General features: G+C 48.1%; 1 protein-coding gene across 8 annotated transcripts in view; it reads left to right on the top strand.

Moving 5' to 3' along the window:
• The window catches only part of GRIP2 (glutamate receptor interacting protein 2), a 348,398-nt gene that overhangs the window by 192,901 nt on the left and 131,647 nt on the right, over positions 1 to 23,850 (top strand). For 5 of the 8 annotated variants that reach the window (XM_064156868.1, XM_064156871.1, XM_064156867.1 and 2 more), the window contains exon 1: positions 11,647 to 11,817. The exons of the other annotated variants lie outside the window; for them this stretch is intronic. In XM_064156868.1, coding sequence (XP_064012938.1) covers positions 11,739 to 11,817 — 79 coding nt within the window. In that variant the 5' untranslated portion in view covers positions 11,647 to 11,738. Of the gene's footprint in view, positions 1 to 11,646; positions 11,818 to 23,850 lie in introns of those variants that run through there. 8 annotated transcript variants of the gene reach the window in all.

Below are 23,850 nucleotides of genomic sequence, written 5' to 3'. Positions count from 1 at the left end.
AGGGAGTTGGAGATGTGCAGCCTGGACAAGAGAAGGCTCAGGAGAGACCTCATTGCTGTCTACAACTGCCTGAAGGGAGGCTGTAGCCAGGTGGGGTTGGTCTCTTCTCCCAGGCACACAGTGACAGAACAAGAGGACACAGTCCCAGGCTGTACCAGGGCAGGTTTAGGCTGGATGTTAGGAAGAAGTTCTTCACAGAGAGAGTGATTGACATTGGAATGGGCTGCCCAGGGAGCTGGTGGAGTCCCCATCCCTGGAGGTGTTTAAAAGGAGACTGGATGAGGCACTTAGTGCTGTGGTTTAGTTAATTAGAAGGGTTAGGTGCTAGGTTGGACTGGATGATCCTAGAGGTCTTTTCCAATCTGGTTGATTCTGTAATTCATGGCTCAATAATTTATAGCGGGAGGGGACTGGGAAAGGTCACTCTGCTTACAATCTCACCACATCATTTATCTATTCCCCAAGACATCTTTCTGTCTGCATTTCCTTTTTGGCAATCCATGTCAGGAAACACAAACTGAAAGGAAGCTCACTGCCTTTTCAAACAAATAGTCTCTCTTCAGAACCAGTGTTCCTCCTCTCATCCGAGTGCACTGGACTGTAGAGGAGCTGTCATAAGATAATGTTTTCTCCTCATGCACACTCTTTTTTTTGCCACTGAGAAAACATGTCTGAGCAGAAACCCAGTGCTTTGGACATTTGTCCAGAGTCTTGCAGCACTTTATTTCGTACTGTTGATTTTGTTGGTACTGTGCTGCCTCTGATAGATGAGCATCATTTGCACTGGGACCAAGCACCAAATACAAGTGTTTAAAATCCAGCACTTGCTGACATAGCTGCCTCTGGAAATAGAATCAACCAGGTTGGAAGAGACCTCCAGGCTCATCCAGGCCAACCTAGCACCCAGCCCTAGCCAGTCAACTAGACCATGGCACTAAGTGTCTTAGCCAGGCTTTGCTTCAACACCTCCAGGGATGGAGACTCCACCACCTCCCTGGGCAGCCCATTCCAATGCCAATCACTCTCTTTGTGAAGAACTTCCTCCTAACGTCCAGCCTATACCTCCCCTGGCACAGCTTGAGTCTGTGTCCCCTTGCTCTGTTGCTGGTTGCCTGGGAGAAGAGACCAACCCCACCTGGCTACAGCCTCCCTTCAGGTAGTTGTAGACAGCAATGAGCTCTGCTCTGAGCCTCCTCTTCTCCAGGCTGCACACCTCCAGCTCCTTCAGCCTCTCCTCACAGGGCTGTGCTCCAGGCCCCTCACCAGCTTTGTTGCCCTTCTCTGGATACATTCCAGTACCTCAACATCTCTCTTGAATTGAGGAGCCCAGAACTGGGCACAGCACTCAAGGTGTGGCCTGACCAGTGCTGAGTACAGGGGCAGAATAACCTCACCAATACTTTTCACCAAGGTATCTCAGCCTAAACATGAAGTTACCAGAAACTCTAAGAGAAGATGTAGCCTTCTCTCTGCTGACTGGGATGTAATCAAGATGAAATATCCTCCTTTTTCTGTTGGTGGCTTCACACACATCTCTTAAGGTGTCCCCTCCCAATCCCTGCTCTCTGCTTGCTTATATCTTGTTTTGCTTAAAATGTTTGCATGTCTTTACAAGTTTGGAGCAATCAGGAAAGTAATTGATACATGTGCCACTAAGAAAAGTAAGAGGAGTCTTCCTCACTTCATTTCTTCCCAGGTTGATTGCAACCCATATCAGTGGTTCAAGAAATGGAGGTAGTTGATAGTCTTTTATTTACAAGACAGAGTCAGAATCCAGAGATCCATGGGATTTGCAGAGTTTTGATGTACCTGCCTTAAGAAACTCCTTCCTAAGTCCAAGGTGAGCTTTCTATCCACACTCAGACTGAGAAGAGACATTTGCTGAGAAACAGGTCATGACTGTGTGATCAGGACATTCAGATGAGCAGAGAGATCTCAGCTCAGATACCAGATGTGCCTGATTCACCTCTGGAGCTGGAATGGACATCTCAAGTTGTTTTAGGATGTCATCTATGATATGAACAGCTTCTGTATTACCACAGGAGAAAAAAGATAGCTCACTTTGTGCAAGACAGAATTTGCTTCCCCACTCAGATCTGCTGCCTGTGCATCATAGAGATATGAATCCGATAGCATAGGTCTCACTTCCTGATGTAATTCTTCCTCTGCTTGTAAGTGAGCTTGGATTTGGTGATCCTGAGGGTCCTTTCCAAACAAAGTTTCTGTGATTTCTGTGAAGCCTTCAAGACTGAGCATCTCTTTATCCAATATCTGATCAGTTATACCAGCTGGAAGGTAAAATAGTGGCCAGTCAGATTACTTAGCAGCCATTGTGGTCTTGTAGCCCAGAGATCATAGAATCAGAGAATCAGTCAGGGTTGGAAGGGACCATAAGGATTATCTAGTTCCAACCCCCCTGCCATGGGCAGAGACACCCTACCCTAGATCAGGCTGGCCACAGCCTCAGCCAGCCTGGCCTTAAACACCTCCGGGCATGGGGCCTCAACCACCTCCCTGAGCAACCCATTGCAGCCTCTCACCACTCTCATGCTCAACAACTTCCTCCTCACATCCAGTCTGAATCTCCCCACCTCCAGCTTTGCTCCATTCCCCCCAGTCCTGTCACTCCCTGGTATCTTAAAAAGTCCCTCCCCAGCTCTTTTGTAGGCCCCCTTCAGATATTGGAAGGCCACAAGAAGGTCACCTGGGAGCCTCCTCTTCTCCAGACTGAACAGCCCCAACTCTTTCAGTCTGTGCTCACAGCAGAGCTGCTGCAGCCCTCTGAGCATCCTCGTGGCCCTTCTCTGGACACACTCCAGCATGTCATGATATTCCAAAGTATTTTATTTGACAAAAACACCCCAATCTGGTAAAGCAGGAAGCACAAACTCCTCATGTTTCTATGGCATGGAGCTGAACATTCATAAAAATGAGACACTTTTAGAAAGCAAGAAATGTAATACTCCAGTGTTTGTGATCCTCCCATAAAGCAAGCATTGCTTCCCTGAGCAGTTCATTCCTTACTCATTTTATTTCTCTGAATCTGTTCTCATGTTTTCTGATGAACTCCCTTCTTGCCCTGGAAAGAGCTGTTGCTGAAGTTTGGCCTTCAAGCAATAATCATAATAATAGATATTAGAATGATTCAAGAAATCCAGATACTGGAACACCTGCTTTCTGGGAAGAAAACCCAAAGAAATAGAGAGAGGGGATAAGCCAGACAGATTTGGACAACAAAAAGCAGTTCTAACATCCCTCACAGGGTAAATTAAAATGATTGTAGTGTTTCTGGTTTTCTTGGCAAGCAGTTAAGAGCTGAGAATTTGCTGTGGAAGTTGAGGCTTTGCCTGTGTGTCTCTCTCTAGCTAATGTGGTATCGTTTGGCACAGTGGAGTAGCCTGGTTTGGGGTTGCAAAGAGCACAGAAGATGTGCTGATGGTTAAGCCTCACTGGCCAGGGTCCACCCTGGTTTCAGGAACCTCAGGGAGTGAAGCAAACCCTGCACAGTTCCTGACCCTGCAGCATATCCATCCTACTGCTGGTAAAAGCTAATGGATTAGCTGCAGTCCTGGGCTTGTGCTCCTGGTATTGCACAGGAACATATCCAGTGACAGAACAAGGACTTTTCCTCTTCTAGGCATCAGATGGAGTTTGACCCAAGAACAGAATATTATTGGCCCTTAAAAACCTGTTGGGTCTACACATGAATGGACCTGAAGGTGTTGCCAGGGGAAAGCAAAGCCCATTGTAAGTGGATATTTTTTGTCGTGTCACATAGTCCTGCTTTGTGCAGAGAGGGTGTGTTGAGGAGCTGCTTTTTGGGCAGAGTGTACATGGCTCACATGTCTGTGGAGGCAGGAGCCAGATGCCTTGGGGTGAAACACTTGGATCCAAGAAGTCTGAGATGAACAAAACCTGGGAGGTGGACAGGGACACAAAGTCACCCAGGTGGCTAATGTGGACTTGTTTGATGGTACTGAAGTCAAGTACACTGTGACTGTAGTGACCTGGGATTTGCTCCAAGGCCTGTTTTGTTTAGGGACTTGTATTGGATACCCATGATTTGCCTTGAACCTTTTGAAGCCTTAACTTATTGAGCTTGGTCTAAGTGAAATTGTCTACCTGATGCTGTCTTTTCCCTAAAGGGAGCTGTGAAATCTTGGTGATGCTGAAGATCACCTGAGGCAGCCTTGGGTTGCAGGAATAAGTTTGTTCATGAACATCCCTCAGTGGTCCTTCAGGTCCATGCTAATGTCTGCCTGCCATTGCTGCTAGGAACATGACTTAGAGCTGTGGTGCCTGGAAGGAGATCAGCATGACCATGCTTGCTAGTGGGTTAGTGTGTTCTGACTAGTGGAACAAACTCCATCACTGGCTTTAGCCGTGTGCCTGGGAGATGCTGGGGTTGCCTGAACACTGCTGCACCTGGAATATTTGCCACCCCTGTTTATCTGCCACTTCTACTGCAGCTTGGGGTAACTTGCTGTTTTCATGATCCAACAGTTGCACCACTCTTCCCCCCTGCAGTAAGCATCAAATGCTGTTTGCTGAATATTTCACTGGCTCTTATTTGGGCTGAAGGTTTCTGTTACCACTGGCCCTTAGGGGACCAATTTAGCTACACTGAACCAGTTTTGGTGTTCAACTCCTTCTTTTCAAAGAGCTGCATTTCCACATCAGTTGAACCCTTCGTTTGCTGACATCTTCCACACTTCCAGCTCGATGAATGTTTAAAAGAGATGTTTCTCCTTCCTGTCTATGCTTACACATGCATATGCCTCTGCTACCTAAGTGGTGGGGGGACGTGAAAGCCACGCTGGAGAGCGCAGGAGGATTCAATGTAAATGATGTACCTTAAGGGACACAACCTCATTCTGCCTCAGTGAGGTTTGCTGCACAGAAATGCAAAGTATTCTGCCCATGTATCATTCAAGTGTTGCAGCAAAGCCCCTCCTAACCAGCTAATGCTTGAGTCAGTTCTGAATTGCTGACCATACCCCAGCTGTCTGCCCCGGCCTGTACTATGATATCATCTTAAGCAATGGCAGACACATCCTGCAGCATCCCATTGTTTGAAGGGTTCTTGTCCTGAGTAGAGTTTCATTTAAACATGAGGAGGATTTTTTTTCCCTGTGAGGGTGACAGAACACTGGAACAGGCTGCCCAGGGGAGTTGTGGGGTCTCCCTTTGTGGAGATATTCAAAACCCACCTGGACGTGCTCCTGTGTGATCTGGTCTTAGGTGATCCTGCTCTGCAGGGAATTAGACTGGATGAGATTTTGAGGTCCCTTCCTCATTCTGTGATACCTTTATGTGCCTGTTTCAGGATCATTGGAATATTCTAATAAGAGAAATTAGATTATTGGTTGTAAAAAGAAAATAATGTTACAGTCTAAATCATTCATTAGTTTGCTAAAAGGGGCCCCTCCTGAGCTTCTTTTTCTTTGTCTGGGAGGAAAGTTTGGATTTCTGTATTATTTCTCCATTGTGTATAACAGTGAATACCTGTAAATATATTGTGTATATATGCTTGTAACTTTAGTTTTACTGTCAACATAGAATCATAGAATCAGCCAGGTTGGAAGAGACCTCCAAGATCATCCAGTCCAACCTAGCACCCAGCCCTATCCAGTCAACTAGACCATGGCACTAAGTGTCTCATCCAGGCTTTGCTGATGACTTCACCACCTCCCTGGGCAGCCCATTCCAGTGCAAATCACTCTCTGTGAAGAAATTCCTCCTATTATCCAGCCTATATCTCCTCTGGCACAACTTGGAATCACAGAATCAGTCAGGGCTGGAAGGGACCATAAGGATCATCTAGTTCCAGTCCCCCTGCCATGGGCAGGGACACCCTACCCTAGATCAGGCTGGCCACAGCCTCATCCAGCCTGGCCTTAAACACCCCCAGGGATGGGGCCTCAGCCAGCTCCCTGAGCAACCCATCCAGGCTCTCACCACTCTCATGTTGAACAACTTTCTCCTCATGCCCAGGCTGAATCTCCCCACCTCCAGCTTTGCTCCATTCCTCCTAGTCCTGGCACTCCCTGATAGCCTAAAAAGTCCCTCCCCAGGATTTTGTACACTTTTGATACTTGAGACTGTGTCCCCTTGTTCTGTTACTGGTTTCCTGGGCAAAGAGACCAACCCCACCTGGCTACATCTTATAGCTTCATCTTCCTTCCAAGCAGTCTGAGTCGGTCTGGTAAATTTCAGTTGTGGTGGTGGTAAGTTCCTCAGCCCACTGTGTTTCACCATGTTGATGTCTTGTGGCTTTCCATATCTTGGTGGGCAACCCTGCAAAGCTCCCTTTGGTCTCTTCCAGCCTTACTAAGAGAAGCAGGCAGAGGAAGTAATTTCATAGCCCTTTTTGCTTTTCTCATAAAAGACAGAGGATTAAAGATAAATGAGGGTTTTGATGCCCATAGTATTATGAAATAATGCTCAGAGATGGGAAATGCAATAAATCTGAGTATTGTTTCAGGTCACAACTTTGCTTAATTTAACCAAAGTTTCTGCTGTTGTTGTCATGGTGGAGCAGAGAGATCTTTGTCTTTTATTGCAGGGAATTTTCAGAAGCTTCATTCTGATTTCAGCACATGGATTTTCTCATAATGTTGGTGCCCTTACAAAGATGGTTTAGAAAAGCCAATCTCACTGTCTCATTTGAGTTATCTTCTCACACTCAGCTAGCTGCATAGGACTCAGCCTATTCTGACTTTACAGGATAAGCTAGAGCCAAACAAACTCCTGGAGAGGATGTCAGACTGTTGTATGTGTGTATCCCACACTGAGTGTGCACAACCTGAGTCTGTGTCCCCTTGTTCTATTGCTGCTTGCCTGGCAGAAGGACCAACCCCACCTGGCTACGGCCTCCCTTCAGGTAGCTGTAGGCAGCAATAAGGTCTGCCCTGAGCCTCCTCTTCTGCAGGCTGCACACCTCCAGCTCCCTCAGCCTCTCCTCACAGGGCTGTGCTCCAGGCCCCTCACCAGCTTTGTCGCCCTTCTCTGGGCACCTTCCAGTATTTCAACATCTCTCTTGACTTGAGGAGCCCAGAACCGGACACAGCACTCAAGGTGTGGCCTGACCAGTGCTGAGTGCAGGGGCAGAATAACCTCCCTTGCCCTACTGGCCACACTGCTCCTGATCCACGCCAGGATGCCATTGACTGTCTTGGCTACCTGGGCACACTGCTGGCTCATCTTCAGCTACTCTCTACCAGCACCCCCAGGTCCCTCTCTACTGGCTGCTCTCCAGCCACTCTGTTCCCAGCCTGTAGCACTGCTTGGGGTTGTTGTGGCCAAAGTGCAGAACCCTGCACTTAGCCTTGTTGAGATACTATTATAACAATTTAGAGTTGTGTTTTATTGCTGTGGCTACTGGCACCCTACTTGCCACAACCCTTTCTCACTATAGCATGGCATAAAGCCTGGTGAGAATAGGCAAGCAGTGGTGATGCCAATGCGAATACTTGAGATGGCCATCCCAAGCTGATGTATCACAGTATCTCTGCTGGGCTGGCTGAGTCTGGAGTGTGGTGTGCTGGGGAGTGCATGTTTTAATGCTGGTGCTGTGTAAATTGTGTTTCAGCCCTTGTGTGTCGATGAGGTACTACAGCCCTGTCGCCTGTGCAGGGATGTGCCACACACAGTGCAACACACAATCTGAACGGCTGAAAGCTCTGTCCTCAGCATGACTGACTCAGCAGAGCATTCAGGACAGGCAGTAGACATTTTCATCTATTTCTGTTCCCATCCTGGGCACAGGCTGCAATGCCTGCTAGCTTCTGCTTACTGGATGCTGCTGCTCAGTTCTGCATAGTCAGACTCTGCTATTTAGGGTGGCACCACAGCAGCATTATTTGTTTGCTCTTCCTATTACATGCTGCCTATCCCTGCTTCCCTTAAAGCCACACATGCAGATGACCCTTGCCTGTGTGCTGGGGCTTGCAATGACAAGTCCGAACCCAGGACACCTTGCTCTCCTGATTCTCACCTGTGCAGCACATGGCTCTGAACTGGTTCTGTGCTTGGTGACAGAGGAGACATCAAGCTGATCCCCAGGACAAGCCCTACCCATCAACAGCTGGGATCACAAGAGGGGCGTGGCACTGTTGGAGCCAGTCCAGAGGAGGGCCATGAAGATGCTCAGAGGGCTGCAGCAGCTCTGCTATGAGGACAGGCTATGAGAGTTGGGGCTCTTCAGTCTGGAGAAGAGAAGGATTTGAGGAGACCTTATAGTGGCCTTCCAGTATCTGAAGGGGGCCTACAGGAAGGCTGGGGAGGGACTATTGACAAGGCCTTGTAATGACGGAACAAGGGGGAATGGGTTTAAACTGGCAGAGGGGAGATCAAACTAGATGTTAGGGAGGAAGTTGTTTGCAGTGAGGGTGGTGAGACACTGGCACAGGTTGCCCAGGGAGGCTGTGGCTGCTCCCTCCCTGGAGGTGTTCAAGGCCAGGTTGGATGAAGCCTTGAGTGACCTGCTTTAGCGGGAAGTGTCCCTGCCTATGGCAGGAGGTTGGAGCTGGATGATCTTCGAGGTGCCTTCCAACCTAGACCATGCTATGATTCTATGATTTGTTTGTGGTGCATCCTCTCAGCTCTGCTGGCTGAGTTGTTGAAATGAAGCTTGTCAACACAGTGAAGGGGGCTCGGCGAGGGGGAGGGCTTTGCATCTTTCATGCGGTTTGATCCTGCTCAGCTTGTTAACACTCGGTTGCTTTTGTGATTAATTATTTAGTCTTCTCCCTCGGTACTGGGGTATAATAGCACTCTCCCCCATTTCTGCTGAGATTCACAGCTCTCTGCTGTTCTCTGCAAGCCTGTTGTGCTGCCTCCAAGTGCAAAGTGAGGAGGTCCAGCCTGTGGTGCTTAAAGACCCCATCAAGCACCTGAGCTCTGGCAGTTAGGGAAGAACCGAGCCTCCGCCCGCAGGCAGCCATCAGTCTCTACTAGTGCATGGACCACAGTCAATGAGGAGCTGTGAGGAGAGCTGTCCCTGAGTGCCCTGTCCCTCCAAACACAGCCTCTCATTCCGATGGGTACTTACATGAAGAGGAGACATGAATCAGGGCTGTCTGGCACTGACTCAGGTGCAGTCAGACGCAAGAATTGCAAATTGGAGGCGAACTTGTCAGTAGAGAGACTTTATTTCGGGAGTCAGGCTTGGCAGCCCTCTTCCCTTTCTCTTTTGGATGCTTTCTGAGCAGCTTTCAGTTCAAGTTTTTGTAATCACTGGAGCATATCTTCTTCAGCTGTTTGTGTTTGGAGGTGTTGCTCGTTGTTTTGATTGGATCTCTAAGCCCATGTGTGCAAAGAACTTTAATAGTTCTCCTCACCCAGTGCTCAGACACCTGCTTGCACACAGCACAGGAGCCTCTTGCCTGTAGTGGGGCAGGTCTGGGGTGCCCCTCGAGTGTGTTGCTGTGGTGAGGTGCTGGTGTGTGTTCAGACACCACGGGTATGTGGATGGGTGTAGAGTGAATTTGAGCTGTGGTTGGTGAAACTGAGGTTGTGTTTCAAAACGAATGAGCTGAGTGCTTGTAATATCAGAACCATTGCCTGTCCTTTGTGGCTGCAGGGCTCATGGCCCATGTGCAACCAGTGGCTATGGAGGGCTAGAGGGTTCCTCTGGTTCTGGAGGGCATCTTCCTCTCTCCCCAGACATCCTCAGCAGTGCTTCCTGTTTGAAGCCCGAGCTGCTGAATAAGGGGAGGCCTGAGGTCTGAATAATTAGCAAGGAATTAGCAGTGTTTTCTTTAAGACACAGCCTTCCTGGTTTCTCTGATGTTTGCATCCCTCTCCTTTCATCTCCTGCCTCCGTGGCAGCCACCCTGCACAGCTGTGGGATGTGTGGGAGGCTCTGCTGAGGGGCAGGCAAGTGCATCCCAGTGTAGCAGGATTGGGAGCTGACGCTCCTGTCCCAGCCTTGCAGGTGCATCTCAGAGGAGGTGAGTCTGTCCTTCACCCTGCTGCAAGCTCCCTGTCTGTTGCTGGATGAGGCAACCCTTCCTTCAGGTCTGTAAGATAGGAAAGTGCCAACTCCCCTCCCCACCAAAATGCTTAGTGCACGCTTAGGCAGCTGATGAGGCATTGGGCTGGGTTTCTTTATGTTTTATTGGGGGTCCATAAATTAAATGGAAACTCAGAATCATGAGGAAAGGAGCCAGGGAGAGCAGTTATTTGTCAGGAAGACATGACTAATGGCTTTGCTACCTGTTAATTGAAAGTTCTAGTGAAGTAACACTGGAAGGCAGCTGGTACAGAGTGCATAGAGCAGATTACAACAGGCTGCAGCACTCACTCTCTGTTTTGGAAGCTCAGGAGTAACCAAAAGGTGTTAATCAGACAACGTCTTTAAGACTTTGAATCAAATGACAGACCCACAAAGCTCCAGTCCTCTGAACACCCCCATGTCTCAGTTTTTAAAGCTCAGGCCCCTGACTTCAGACCAATTTGCTGTCCCCAAATGTTGTCCGTGTTGTGGTTTCCCTATAGGTTGTAATTCTTGAATGGTTCATCCCTGATGGATCTACTGGGGATGTTTTCCTTGACCTCCTAGAGCTGTACTTTGCTATGTTCTTGTGCAAAACCTCTTCTGGGGGCTCCCTACACAGACATGGAGTGCACAGGTCTGTGTGGTTGTGACTTCTGCCCACACATCCTCACCAAAAAGCCAGGCTTTTCTTGAACACCTCCAGGGACCATGACTCCACCACCTCCCTGGGCAGCCCATTCCAATGCCAATCACTCTCTCTGCCAACAACTTCCTCCTAACATCCAGCCTAGACCTTCCCTGTCACAACTTGAGACTCTGTCCCCTTGTTCAGTTGCTGGTTGCCTGGTAGAAGAGACCAACCCCAGCTGGCTACAGTCTCCCTTCAGGTAGTTGGAGACAGCAGTGAGGTTCCCCCTGAGCCTGGAGGTGTTCAAGCAAAGCCTGGATGAGGCACTTAGTGCCATGGTCTAGTTGATTGGCCAGGGCTGGGTGCTAGGTTGGACTGGATGATCTTGGCAGTCTCTTCAAACCTGGTTGATTCTATGATTGATGCCCTCTCCAGCATGGAGTCAGTTCTCCTGAGCCCTGGGCAGGGTTGGTGGTAATAACCCTCCTGCTGGTGTGGCTCTGCATTAAGCACAGGAGAATCTGCAGATCACCACGAGGTGTTTCCTGGCAGGGGAATGTCTCTGAAGTCCTTAGTGCCAGTGCAGTAATGCTGCAGGCAGTCTTTGGATGGACAAACCACTGCCAGTTAAGCATGCAATGGGGAAACTGAGGGTTCTTCTCCCTCTCATGTAAATCTGCACATCTAATGACTGCTTGGGTAGCAAGAGACATAAAAATGGCTTTGATAGAGAGGTTTCCAAAAAGATACTGCTTGACCTCTGTCACCCACTCACTACCCAGGATAGCCAGAAGGCACCACAGAAGAAGATAATTAGGCTTGTGCTCTTTCAGCCTCCTCTGATCCCTAGGAAAGAGTTAATTGCAGTCTTTTCCCTCTTGCTCAAAGGTGGCTGGGTATTATTATCACAGCTGCAATTATTCATGCTAATTACTTATTTGGAGCCGGTGTGAGTCGGAGAGAGAGAAGCCCCAGACTCCACATCAGTGATTAGCAGAGCAGACCAGGTGGACTTCGTTAGGCTGGACCGCGGCAGCACTTGGGGGTGGACGGAGAGTGGGAATGCCGGAGCGTTCGTGAGCGAGTCGTGGAGCAGCTCCGGTCCCGCTCATGCTGCCACCTCCTCCGGGACTGAGAAAGAGGAGCATGCACTTCTTGCAGACCTTCCTCCGGTGGAGGGCACTCCGAGGTAATTGTACTGCTGGCTGGAGGCTTCGCGTGTTTTGTGGCTCGATTAACCTTTCGTAGTGTCGTCGTTGTTCTGTCTGAGCTCTCACTGTGAGGGAGCCGAGGGTGGGTTGGGAGTTGCGGGTCTGAGGTTTGGGTTTAAGCTCCTTCGTAGGTCTTGCAGTTGGTGTTTCCTTCAGTGAACAAAACCTGTGATCCTCTGGTTGCTTTGGTGTTGATGTTTTTGAGTTGGGGAGGGGGAAACGAGACGATGTCCGTTCCCTTCTCTAGTCATGGGCTTTTGATAACAAGGCTGATTTCTGGCAAGGGCTTAGTCCTCTGGCCAGATTTGGGGGTTCCCTGTTTGAAGCAATGGCTTTAAGTTTTATTTGTTGTGGCTAAGGGTATCTGATTAGTGTCTGATGGTCCTGATTAGATGCTTTGAAGGCAGCAGTATGGTAAAATCATGCCGCAGAGGCAGGGACTCGGTGGTAAAACACTGTAGGAAACCATCTCGTTGAGCGCACCTGGGAAGGGTGGTGTGGTGTGAGCATGATGGCACACAGTACTTCCCTCTGAAATAACTGAACTCCTCCTGAGGTGGGAGCTTGTTGTGAGGACTTGAGTCATCCCAAGGAAGCAATTATTCTATTCCACTTTCTTTATTTTCCCCTGGAACAACAGGACCTGTCCTGCTTGACAAGGGTTGCAAACTGCTCCTGGTATCTAATCTTTGCATGAGTCAGTGAAGTGGTGAGCAGTCCACTGTGGTGTGGGCTGCTTTCTGTTTTCTCTTAAGCCTTTGATTCCTGACAATCTTAAGGCTAAGAAAAACAGCCTTAAGAATTATATTTATAGGTAACATAACCTAGGACAGGTTTAAACAAAACAACTGGAAGGAGCTGCCCCCTGCCAAGCACCTTTAAATATTGCTCTATCCTTTTTATAAGGATCTCTCTGCTGTCACCCTCATGGACAATAGCCACATGCTCTGCTGAAAGTCAAACTGGTCTCTCTCTGTGAGTCTAAAATGGTTATCCTTGTGCTTTAATTTCCTGGCTGACCATAATTGTGTTTTAATATACTGAACAGTCTTTTCTTTGGGATGTTTAACTAGTTAAATTACACAGGCTTTCCACGCTCATGTCCTCTTCCTGGCAGAGGAATTAGCTCGAGTGAGGGGGGAACCAAGGACTGCTGCTGCAGAGGCTGCAGCTGCCCCCATCTTCTGGGGTGGAAGATAGGGACAGATATGGAGAGATGTTTCTGTGTAGTGGAGAAATTTGGATTTGGAGAGAGGTCAGCAGTGTGGGTCACTGCTCTTAACAGGTGTTGTGTTGCTGAACCTGTGCTAAATGTTCACTTGTAGCTTTCTAAGCCTTTTGCACACTGTTGGGAACTGTGGACACTTCAATAAGGTGAGGAGTCCACATTTACAGTAGTAAGTAGGAATAGCCTTTACTAAACCCAGTCCATCAAAATTGCAGTCCTCTAAGGAGCACATTTCTCTTGAAATCTGCAGGAATTTACTTCCTGAGGTATTTGGTCAAAGTGTGGTGATCTTTTATTTATTTATTTCTCATTTTCTGCATATTCTGACCTCTTCACTGCTTGCTGTTCTCTTCCCAAGCTCTGTGTAAGCACATATTACCCAGCTAATTGCTACTGCTTTCCTGTGGACCTTAGATCTCCCTAATACCTCCTAAATAATGCCCTTGCAGAATACTAAGATACCTGTTTTACTCCTGTGGTGAGTGCCCTGTGTGCTGCCAGCAGTATTTGCTTCCTCTCTGCCTGCAGTTTACTCTTTGTGGTGGGGCTGCAGGGTTATAAATGGGTGCTGACCTTCTGGAACCTGTAGTTCATTTGAACTCAGTAGTTCAACTGCATATGCAAACTGCCTGGAGATGTCAGAAACCTTTGGGTTGTAGACCTGATCTTTGCTTTTAAAGGGGTGAAAATGGGGTATACTGTTGCCATCAAGGAGATCAGTGCCTTAGAGGAACGTACTCTGAAGGCTGCTAAAGCCCATAGGATACTGCAATCCCTCTAATGAGAGAAGCATATCCACCTGTGGAGGAACTACCTATGACACACAGTGCATGGCTCTAATTGAGCTTCCCTGATCCTGCAGGCACAGAATTTACTTTGAAAGTCTCTACAGCTTGCATCCTTTTCAAGTCATAAAGGGATTCTTTGATGAATATGGTTTTTTTTGGGTCCCTTAGATACTTGGGTGTCTGAGTTTGAGGATGTAGGATGGGGAGAACTGTTGGATTTCTTTGCCACTGAGCCATTGTTGGTAGTGAAATAACTGAAAAAGCTGTGGTCAGAACATCTCTGTTGGCACAGGCTAATGCTGGCTTTGGACAGACAGGGGCTAAGCCATTCATGTCCCCAAGGAAAGGAAGTAGCAAGGCTGCAAAGAGCAACTTGGCCACCCTGTGCTTGGTGTTGGGAGCTGATGCTGCTTTATCTATTCAGTGACTAGAAAGTGAGATTATTTGTATTTATTTATTTGTCATTACTGAAACAAATACATTAAAAAGTAATAACTTAAGTGACTGGGAGTGCCTTGGGCAACTAACTGGCTCTGTATGCCACAGGAAAAAGCATGTAGGATGTGTAAGATGGGGCAGTCCTGAGTAAAGATGACATCATTGCACTTGATCTGTTGCTATCCACATTTGTGGGATGTGAGTGAAGAGGCTTGGAGCAAGGCAGCTGCTAGCACAGGACTGGGTAAGGATTTGGGCAGCAAAGACTGGCAGCAGTTGGTTGTGTTTGCCTTTCATTTGCTGCTGGCCTGTGTTAGAGCCAGAGCTAAGCAAGAGATCTGCATACAAGCCTGCTGGGAAGCAGGCATCTCTAAGCAGACTTGGTTGTGCTTTGATCTGAAAGGCTCTCCTGTGAGCATCAGGCAACCTTTCAACTAACTGCTGTGGGAGGGGGAGGGTTTGGAAGAGTGAGGTGGCACAGTTTGGTTTACTGCATTTTTAACTCTAATTTTGAATTGGAAAACGTAGAGGAAAGGATTTATAAGAGGTTGGCTTTGGGTGTAGGGGGTACCAGGGAAGCTGCCTCTCAGGTCTACATCAACTATTGCAGTAGTTTGAGCAATGTTATAATTTCCCTTGTTTTTTTCCTGACAAAATATGTTAATTAAAAGGCTGCATCAATCAGCACTCATTGAGTTTGACAGATCTGAGATTCACTGCTAATTCATGGAGCTGCTCTGCAGGGAGCATGTGTGAGTGAGTCTTCAGGGGGTCAGGCAGCCAGCGGAGCCATCCTCTCTGTCTATGGTCCTGCTCCAACTACCCCCAATATATCTGGATGGGAGGAAAACTTGACAAAACTCAGCAAGATAAATGAATATCCCAGGGAAAACCCAAACATCTGTGCAATAGCTATCAGAACAGCAGAGCAGAGAGAAACCGTTTGACTGATGACCAAATTACACCTTGCAGGCAGTAGCCTTGTCCCTGGCAAACCTCAGCAGCACTCTGAGCTGGCCCTGAAGAGTGTGGAACTGTGCACCTGTTAGAACGGGTTTTTCTGCTAATTACTTCTGTGAAGCAACCCAGAGAGAAATCATTGCCTCCCTAATGTGGAACACCTGCAGAAAGTGATGTCCCTTGAGGTTGGGTTTTTCAGATGGTTCCTCTAGCCATACTGTGAGGTGCAAGAGCTAATTCTTAAGACTTATTTATTGAGACTTATTTCTTTCTTCCTTGAGGTATTGCTAATTCCTTGCTTTCCCCTCACAACACTGATGAAGGCATCCCCCATTATCCTCACTCCTGGCTTTTAAACTTCTGCTTTGTTTATAGAACAAGAGAAAATGACCTCAAGTTGCACCAGGGGAGGTTTGAATTGGATATCAGGAAGAATTTCTTTGCTGAAAGTGTGGTCAGGCATTGGAGTAGGCTGCCCAGGGAGGTGGTGGAGTCACCATCCCTAAAGGTGTTTGTGTGTAGATGTGACACTTTGTGACGTGGTTTAATAGCTGTGGTGGTGTCAAGTGGCTGGACTCTATCTGAGAGGTCTCTTCCAACCCAAACAATTCTGTGATTCTATGAATCTTTGTCACTTTGTGTAAACAGTGACATGCAGTGGTGACACATGTGATGGAAACATGTAACAAGCTTCTGGGGAGAGAGATGTGTAGCTATATATGGTTGTATATATAATTTAGTGGCAGTTAAGTGTATTAACTGTGAATTCCTTCTACATTCCTGTCCTAGTGTGGCAACCTGTGGTGAAGATTTCATGGACAGGCACATTGCAGCTTTCTTCTATGTTCCTTTATTCCCTTTTCCCGCTCAGCTACCCTTACAAGGTCCTTTAGAAAGCAGCAGTTATTGCTCATGTTCCAACATATGCCAACTAAATACTCTTAATGCTATTATCCTGACAGCAAGCAACCCACACTGCTTTTGCTTCGTGTTGTTTATCTCTCACCATCCACCGTGGTGTGAGTGTGCACACATCCTGACACACGAGGCCAATATGATGTTTTCTGCTGAGAATTCTGTGTCTTGTTTTGGGTTCCCCAGTTCAGGAGAGACAGGGACCTGCTGGAAAGAGTCCAGCAGAGAGCCACAAGGATGATTTGAGGACTTGAGCATCTCCCTTATGAAGAGAGACTGAGAAACCTGGGGCTGTTTAGTGTGGAGAAGAGAAGACTGAGAGGACATCTCATCAGTGTGTACAAATATCTGAGGGGTGGGTGTCAAGTGGATGGGGCCAGTCTCTTTTCAGTGTTCAGCAGCAATAAATCAATTGCTCAATCAGGAGCAATAGCTACAAACTGGAACATAGAAGATTTCACCTCAACATGAGGATAAACACCTTCACAATGAAGGTGGCAGAGTACTGGAACAGGCTGCCTAGAGAGATTGTGGAGTCTCCTTCCCTGGAGACTTTCAAAACCTGCCTGGATGCATTCCTGTGCAAACTACCCTAGGGGATCCTGCCTTGGCAGGGAGCTTGGGCTCAGTGATCTCTGGAGATCCCTTCCAATCTGTAAAGTTCTGTGATTCTGTCAGATTCTCACCCGCTGCCACAGCATGGGAGACTTTGGTGTATTCATCCTCAGGAAGCAAAAGGGCAGTGGTCTAGCAGGGATATGGTCCAGCAGTCCTGGGTGTGAGGCTCAGCTGGAAGTAATGCCATGTAACTGTCATCCTAACATAATCTGTACCACAGTGCAGGAAGCTCGTGTGTGAAGTGTCTTAACATCTTCCCCATCTCCTTCTAGCTGGCTGCTCTGTGCCTTCAGGAAGGCCTGACTTCAGGGGCTGATGTATGTTAGTGATTTTTCTTTCTTTACTCTTTGTAAGACTTAATTCAAGTTAGCACATGGATTTTGTGGATTTCTGAGCAGAACAGCAAAGGCAAATATCAAACTAGGATCTTAGTTTCTGTCAGAAGGCTGGGAAGGAAGAAGTATCCAGTGCTTCTATTGGTCTCACATGGAACATCAGCAAATTATTACAGTGGCCAAGTGTGATGGTTTGGGATTTACCATCCCCCACTCTTATGAAATCACCCAGATTAGACTCAGCCAGCTGGAAGTTAGGGAATGAAGCTTCATATTCACAGCTTAGCACAATATGCAGGCAGATATTTACAATATATTACAAGGGGACACAGTCTCAAGTAGTGTTGGGGGAGCTCTAGGCTGGATGTTAGGAGGAAGTTGTTGGCAGAGAGAGTGATTGGCATTGGAATGGGCTGCCCAGGGAGGTGGTGGAGTCACCATCCCTGGAGGTGTTCAAGATAAGACTGGATGGGGCACTTAGTGCCATGGTCTGGTTGACTGGCTAGGGCTGGGTGCTAGGTTGGACTGGATGGTCTTGGAGGTCTCTTCCAATCTGGTTGATTCTATGATATTTGCAGCTATATATAGAAATAAATAAGTTAAAAGTAATACAGAAACACAATATCCCTCCCATAAAACAGAGTCCCCAGGAGAGGCTCTCACCCACCCTTCCCCCTTCTTTCCACCCCTCTGCCTTACCCCAGAGCATACCTTATGTGCAAGGTGAGTTTGGAGGATCAGCAAGGGGGTTAGAAGCAGAAGGATTAGTTACACAGAAGCAGCCCAGGGAGAAACAGAGACTCTGACAGACAGAGACACACATTCTGACTTATTTATGTTTGTGTTCTTGTTTTTATGCATCTCAGCAAGCCTAGGAGTGAAGCAGACATCACCATTGTCTTCTTTTCACAGCCTATCATCTAGTTTTTATCATTAAAATAGTCTAGTTAGCCTCAAACTGGCACACCAAGTCAGCCAACCCAGCCTCCATGCCTGTTGTGTGACTCCTGCAGAGATTGATTTTCTGAGACCCTTGGCTTTCTTGGGGGTTTTGTTTGGTTTCAGAGTGATGGGTTTTTGGGTGGGGTATTTTTGTGGAGTGTTTAATTTTGGGGGTTTTGTTTGTTTTGTTTGCTTGGGTTTTTTTTTGTTTTCAGTTTTTCAGCAGTTGCTTGCTCTGGTAGGTCAGCTTATGTGGCCACCAAAACAAAACAGGGGGACTCATATTTTGGAAGGCAGTGAAGGTGAAAAGGGTCTAGAAGTCCTGGTGGATGGGAGGTTGACCATGAGCCAGTAGTGTGTTCTTTTGGCCATGAGGGCCAATGCCATTCTTGGGGGTATCAGAATGGCTGTGGTTAGTAGGTTGAGAGAGGTTCTCCTCCCCCTCTACTCTGCCCTGGTGAGGCCACTTCTGGAATACTGTGTCCAGTTCTGGGCCCCACAGTTCAAGAAGGGCATAGAACTCTTTGTGAGAGTCCAGCACGGAGCCACAAAGGTGATGAAGGGAATGGAACATCTCTGTTACAAGGAGAGCCTGAGGGAGCTCTGAAACTTGGAGAGGAGACGACTGAGAGGTGACCTCATCAATGTTTATCAATATGTAAAGGGTGAGTGCCAGGAGGCTGGAGCCAGGCTCTGCTGGGTGATGCCCAATGCCAGGACAAGGGGCAATGGGTGGAAGCTGAGGCATAGGAAGTTCCATGGAAACATGGGAAGGAATTTTTTCCCTGTGAGGGTGACAGAACACTGGAATAGGCTACTTGAATCAAAGAGGGGTGTGTGTGTGTTGTGGAGTCTCTCTCTCTGGAGATATTCAAGGCCCACCTGGATGTGTTCCTGTGTGATCTGGTCTAGGTGATCTTGATCTGGTCTAGGTGATCCTGCTCTGCAGGGGGGTTGGACTGGCTGAGCTTTCGAGGTCCCTTCCAGCCCCTGGCATTCTGCCATTCTGTGAAACAATTAACGGTGCACGGTAGCAGCTCCTTTCTTGCATGCACGGTGGCGCTTTGACCCTGCACCTGTGCGTGTGAGAATGAAATGAATGACCTGCATCCCCTCCTACCTGCCTTCTCCGCCCGCAGCTCTGCTCTGTTTCCAGCGGAGCGGTGGAGCCCAGCGCCAGCCGCAGGACCATGCTGCTCCCTCGTGGAACTCTGCGCATTGCAGGCGCGGCCGGGACCACGCTGCTGCTGCTGCTGCTGCTGCTGCTGCTGCTCCTCTCATTCCAGCCCTGGTCAGCTGGATGGGCAGGCAGGACTTGGGCTAGCAGCCTCTGAAGCAAGCGATGTTCCTTTTAAAGAGGGGAAAATGGGGGATTGCAAGTGATGGAAAGAGTTTTCCTATCCTTATCTTCTAGCCAGCTCCTGCCTTGGGATTGAATATTTGGGAATAGCTCTTGAAGCCAGCTTGGCTTTGAAGGGGGGGTGAGTAAGGAGGAATGAGGAAGTGGTGATGGACAGAGGTTTCTCCAGCCTCTTTCAGAGATAAGTTGAACTGAGAAGCCTGAATGTCTGCGATATCAGAGGTGTTTGGCTGTGTGTCCAGACATGGAGCTGCCCGCAGGGAGCTGTCTGCAGTGCCATAACCTAAGGCAAAGTGCTGGGCACTGCCAGACGTGGGCCTAAATCCCTCTCACAAGATATGGGACAAATCTAAGGTCTGGGCTGTTGCCAGAGAGGAGCAGGAATTGCCCTCAGTGCTTCCTGCTCTGCTGAGGAGTCTGCTGAATCCCACTGTCACCCAGCAGGTACTGACTCTTGGAGAGCTTAGTAAATAAATGGTCCTCACCATGTCTGCTGGAAGTAGGTACTTTTGTTTTTGAGAGAAGGCCTCTTTTCCTACGCACAGGAACAGGGAAGAAGTTCGAGGTCTAACTGTAATCACAAGGGGGCAGAATTGGCTCATGACTTCTGAGCCGCTCCAGCACATGGACCCACCAAGGGGCAGCGGGAGCTGTCTTGCCCTTGGCGCTGGTGGCAGCCAGAGCTGCAGCAGTTGCTGAGCTGTTGGCAAAAATGTGACCTCATCCCTCTGGCTGTGCCCTTCGGCTCCAATATTACCTGGGAGGCAGATAGAAATCAGAAGAATATCTCTCGGGGGCCTTCTCTGAAAGGTCGGCTGCACTCGTGAGTGCCTCGCTACGGCATTAATGAAAGCTCCAGAGTGATGTTGGTGTTAGCATGGAGAACGTAAATTGGTTGTTAATTAGCAGCTGAACAGGGGCTCAAGCAGTGAGGGTAATGACGCTTGGGGGGTGGCTTCCCAAGCAGCGCCTGCTCGGAGCTCCGCCAACCACACGCACAGAGCACAGGTCCTGTTTGCGTTTGTAACAGCGGAGCTGTGGCTGCTGCTGAGCACATCAGCAGCCCACCAGTACTGGCACGTTTTGAGAGTATCTTTTGAGCACATTGCCTGCTAGGAGCTGGACTGATCACCGTGGGAGGCTGGCTTTTGGTCACCTGTTGGTAGTAGTTCCTGCCACTCTGGAGTAATGAAGAAATGCAGAGTTTGATGCTTTTAAATGACTTTCAGATGTAGAGTGATGGGAGGAGACAGTCCTGCATTTCAATTCCAGAGGAAAACAATTACTTGGAGGTTCTCCTCCTCCTCCTCTACTCTGCCCTGGTGAGACCTCATCTTGAATACTGTGTTCAGTTTTGGGCTTCCCAGTTGAAGAGGGACAGGGATCTGCTGGAGGGGGTCCAGTGGAGGGCTTCGAGGATGATTAGGGGACAGGAGGGCATGGCTGATGAGGAGAGGCTGAGGGACCTGGGGCTGCTTAGTCTGGAGAAGAGAAGACTGAGAGGGGATTTGATATATGTTTATAAATATCTGAGGGCTGGCCAGGAGAGGGAGGACAGGATCTGCTCACTGCTCCCTGGGAGACCAATGGGTGTAAATTGCAGCAGAAGAGGTTCTGCCTCAACACAAGGGGGAACTTCTTGACTGTAAGGGTCACAGAGCACTGGCACAGGCTCCCCAGAGAGGTTGTGGAGTCTCCTTCTCTGGAGCCTTTCAAGGCCTGTCTGGATGTGTTCCTCTGTGATCTGTGTTAGATAGGATTGTCCTGCTCTGGCAGGGGGGGTTGGACTGGATGATCTCCTTGGGTCCCTTCCAACCCCTAACATCCTGTGAGCTGTGATTAGTTCAGCCACTCCCTCTGGGAACCTATCTAGAGACTGAAGTGTAATGCAATGCAGGTACTTTTTAGCAGTCTGCCTTGATGATAAATAAGCTTCTTGTTTCCCTCTGAGAAGTGCTCAGCTTCCTGTAGGGTATCCTGGGATGAAGGAGAGTTGTTCTCTAACTTCAGGAGAAGAACTGCTAAAACACCTGAGCACACATATGAGCCACTGAGGTCCTTGAGTCATGGCTGCTTGGATCCTAGGCTGGAGACAAAGCCAGTGCTGAGTATCTGGGCTGCAAGCACAGGCTGGATATTGAGGCCAGTTCTTCTGAGAGATTAAATAATTGGAAAGTGAAAATTTCAAATGGCCTGAGGCTATGTCACATCTCTGAGCATGGACAATGCTGTGTGGCTGAAGGAAACCCCAGGGCCAGATTTCCCCACCCACACTCCTGGCTCACTCAGCCTGTGTTTATGGATGCCTGTCCCATAGAGTGTCATCCCAGGCTGCTGGGCTCCCAAGTGCTTCCCAGGAGAGATTTGTTGAAGGCAAGAGATAGCACACAAGCTGTCTGCTGGTATCAACTTCAAGATGAGGAAATCTATAGACTGGCCCCAGGATACTTGCACTGGTTTTCACTTTGCCCACGGATACCTGTCACAGGGAAAAGTATGGCTGGCCAGTGATCCCTGGGCTCTGCAGTAGTGTGGTGGAAGATTATCCCCATTTCCCATGCCAGGAGTCCAATTAAATCAAAGTTTTAAGAGATGACTGATGCACAGCAGAAACATCTTGTCCCTGGGAGCTTAGTAACTGAGTCATGCTGTTTGTGCCCCTCTCTAGCTTGTGAACTTCTCTTCCTCGTGGGCTTTTTCTTTTTCTTTCTTCTTCATTTTCTTTAAACTGGAAGGATTTTTGCAGCTACATGGCAGAAAAAACAACTGGTGAGGCTGGATTGCTGTACTCCAGCTCTCCTCCCAGCTGCAAGTTACAATGCAAAGATCATTTCCTTCTTGTCAACAGCTTTTTCTCTTGGCTGTTTTAGTCCTTATGCCAAGGAAACAGGTTTCTCAGTTGCAGCTTACTGGGAAACAGCTGGTGACAGATCATCAGGTTTGGTGGGGGTTGGAGGTTTCCCTTCACTTGTGTGTGGTTGGTTTTCTTTTTCTTCCTAATTTTTGAACACAGAACTGTCTGAAAGTAATGATGTCCTTCTGAAATGTAACTGAGCTGCAGTGTAGTCACTGAGATGGTGCTTGCTGGGTCAGAGTGGAGTGTTTGCTTTCTGTTGTGCTTGATATTCTGCTCAAGGAGTGGTCAGGAGGAAATATTTAAGGCTGGTTTGCATCAAAATAGAAATCCATTGAACAACTGTGCTGAACAGTCTGCACTATGGAAACCAATCAGTGTGATTTTTAGGTAAGACCACCTGTAACCTTCACTAGGACTTTCTGCATCTCACTGATGTCATTAATCCATCACTAAAATAATCTTGAATGGACAGTAATTACAAGAGGGGTATGGATGGAAGGTGTCCAGAGAAGGGCCATGGGGATGATCAGAAGGCTGGAACTCCTCTCCTATGATGAGAGATCGAGGAAGTTGGGGCTGTTCAGTCTGGAGAAGGCTTTGAGGTGACCTTTCAGTGTCTTAAGGGGGCCTACAAGAAAGCTGGGGAGAGAATTTTAAGGATGTCAGGTAGTGAAAGGACTAGGAGGAATGGAGCAAAACTAGAAGTGAGTAGATTCAGACTGGACGTTAGGAAGAAGTTCTTCACCATGAGGGTGGTGAGAGCCTGGAATGGGTTGCCCAGGGAGGTGGTTGAGGCTCCATCCCTGGAGGTGTTTAAGGCCAGGCTGCATGAGGCTGTGGCCAGCCTGCTCCAGGGTAGAGTGTCCCTGCCCACAGCAGGGGGGCTGGAACTAGATGATCCTTGTGGACCCTTCCAACCCTGACAAATGATTCTAACTCTACATTCTGTGAGATTTCTTGTGAGATGGAGGAGTAGATTGGCAATTTTGTCCCTCTCCTCCAACAAAGTTTCCTGGAAAGAAAAACTGTAGCTGTAAACCTGAAGACAGCCATGCCAGCACCCAAAGTGTGCTGGCATCTCACATGGCCTTGCCCCTGCTGTGAACAAGATTGAAGAATAGCTTTCTTATGCAGCTTCCTTAGGGTTTGCAGTTAGCTCTGCCATCTGTCAATCTATTGAGCTTCTCTAGTGTGACTCTGCTAATCAGGTGCAACACTTATGTTCCTTTTACAGATCCTCTTCTAATGAGGTGATAGTAGGTGGCACAAACCATTAACCTTTCAGGCTGCTGTAATTACTCAGTTTCTGATCAAACACAGCTTGTATTAGAATGTGATGACTAAAAGCAGTAGAGTTTTGTTGGAGTGTCACAGGCTTCACTCTTGAGCAGACTCTTTACTTCCCTCTGCCCTAGCTCCAGAAAACTAAGACAGAAGCACAGACTTGGCAGAAGAGACAGAGGAGGAAATCCAGGCCCAAAACCCTACAATAAGCAAAAACATACTGCAAAAATCTCCAATTTTCTGTCTTTGCACTCATAATTTTCTGTATCTTTCTTCTTAGTCTTCA

This window comes from Pogoniulus pusillus, chromosome 16, assembly GCF_015220805.1.
Source record: "Pogoniulus pusillus isolate bPogPus1 chromosome 16, bPogPus1.pri, whole genome shotgun sequence".
Lineage (NCBI taxonomy): Eukaryota > Metazoa > Chordata > Aves > Piciformes > Lybiidae > Pogoniulus > Pogoniulus pusillus.
Note: the sequence above shows the minus strand (reverse complement) of the source record. Positions and strands in the feature narration are given on the sequence as shown.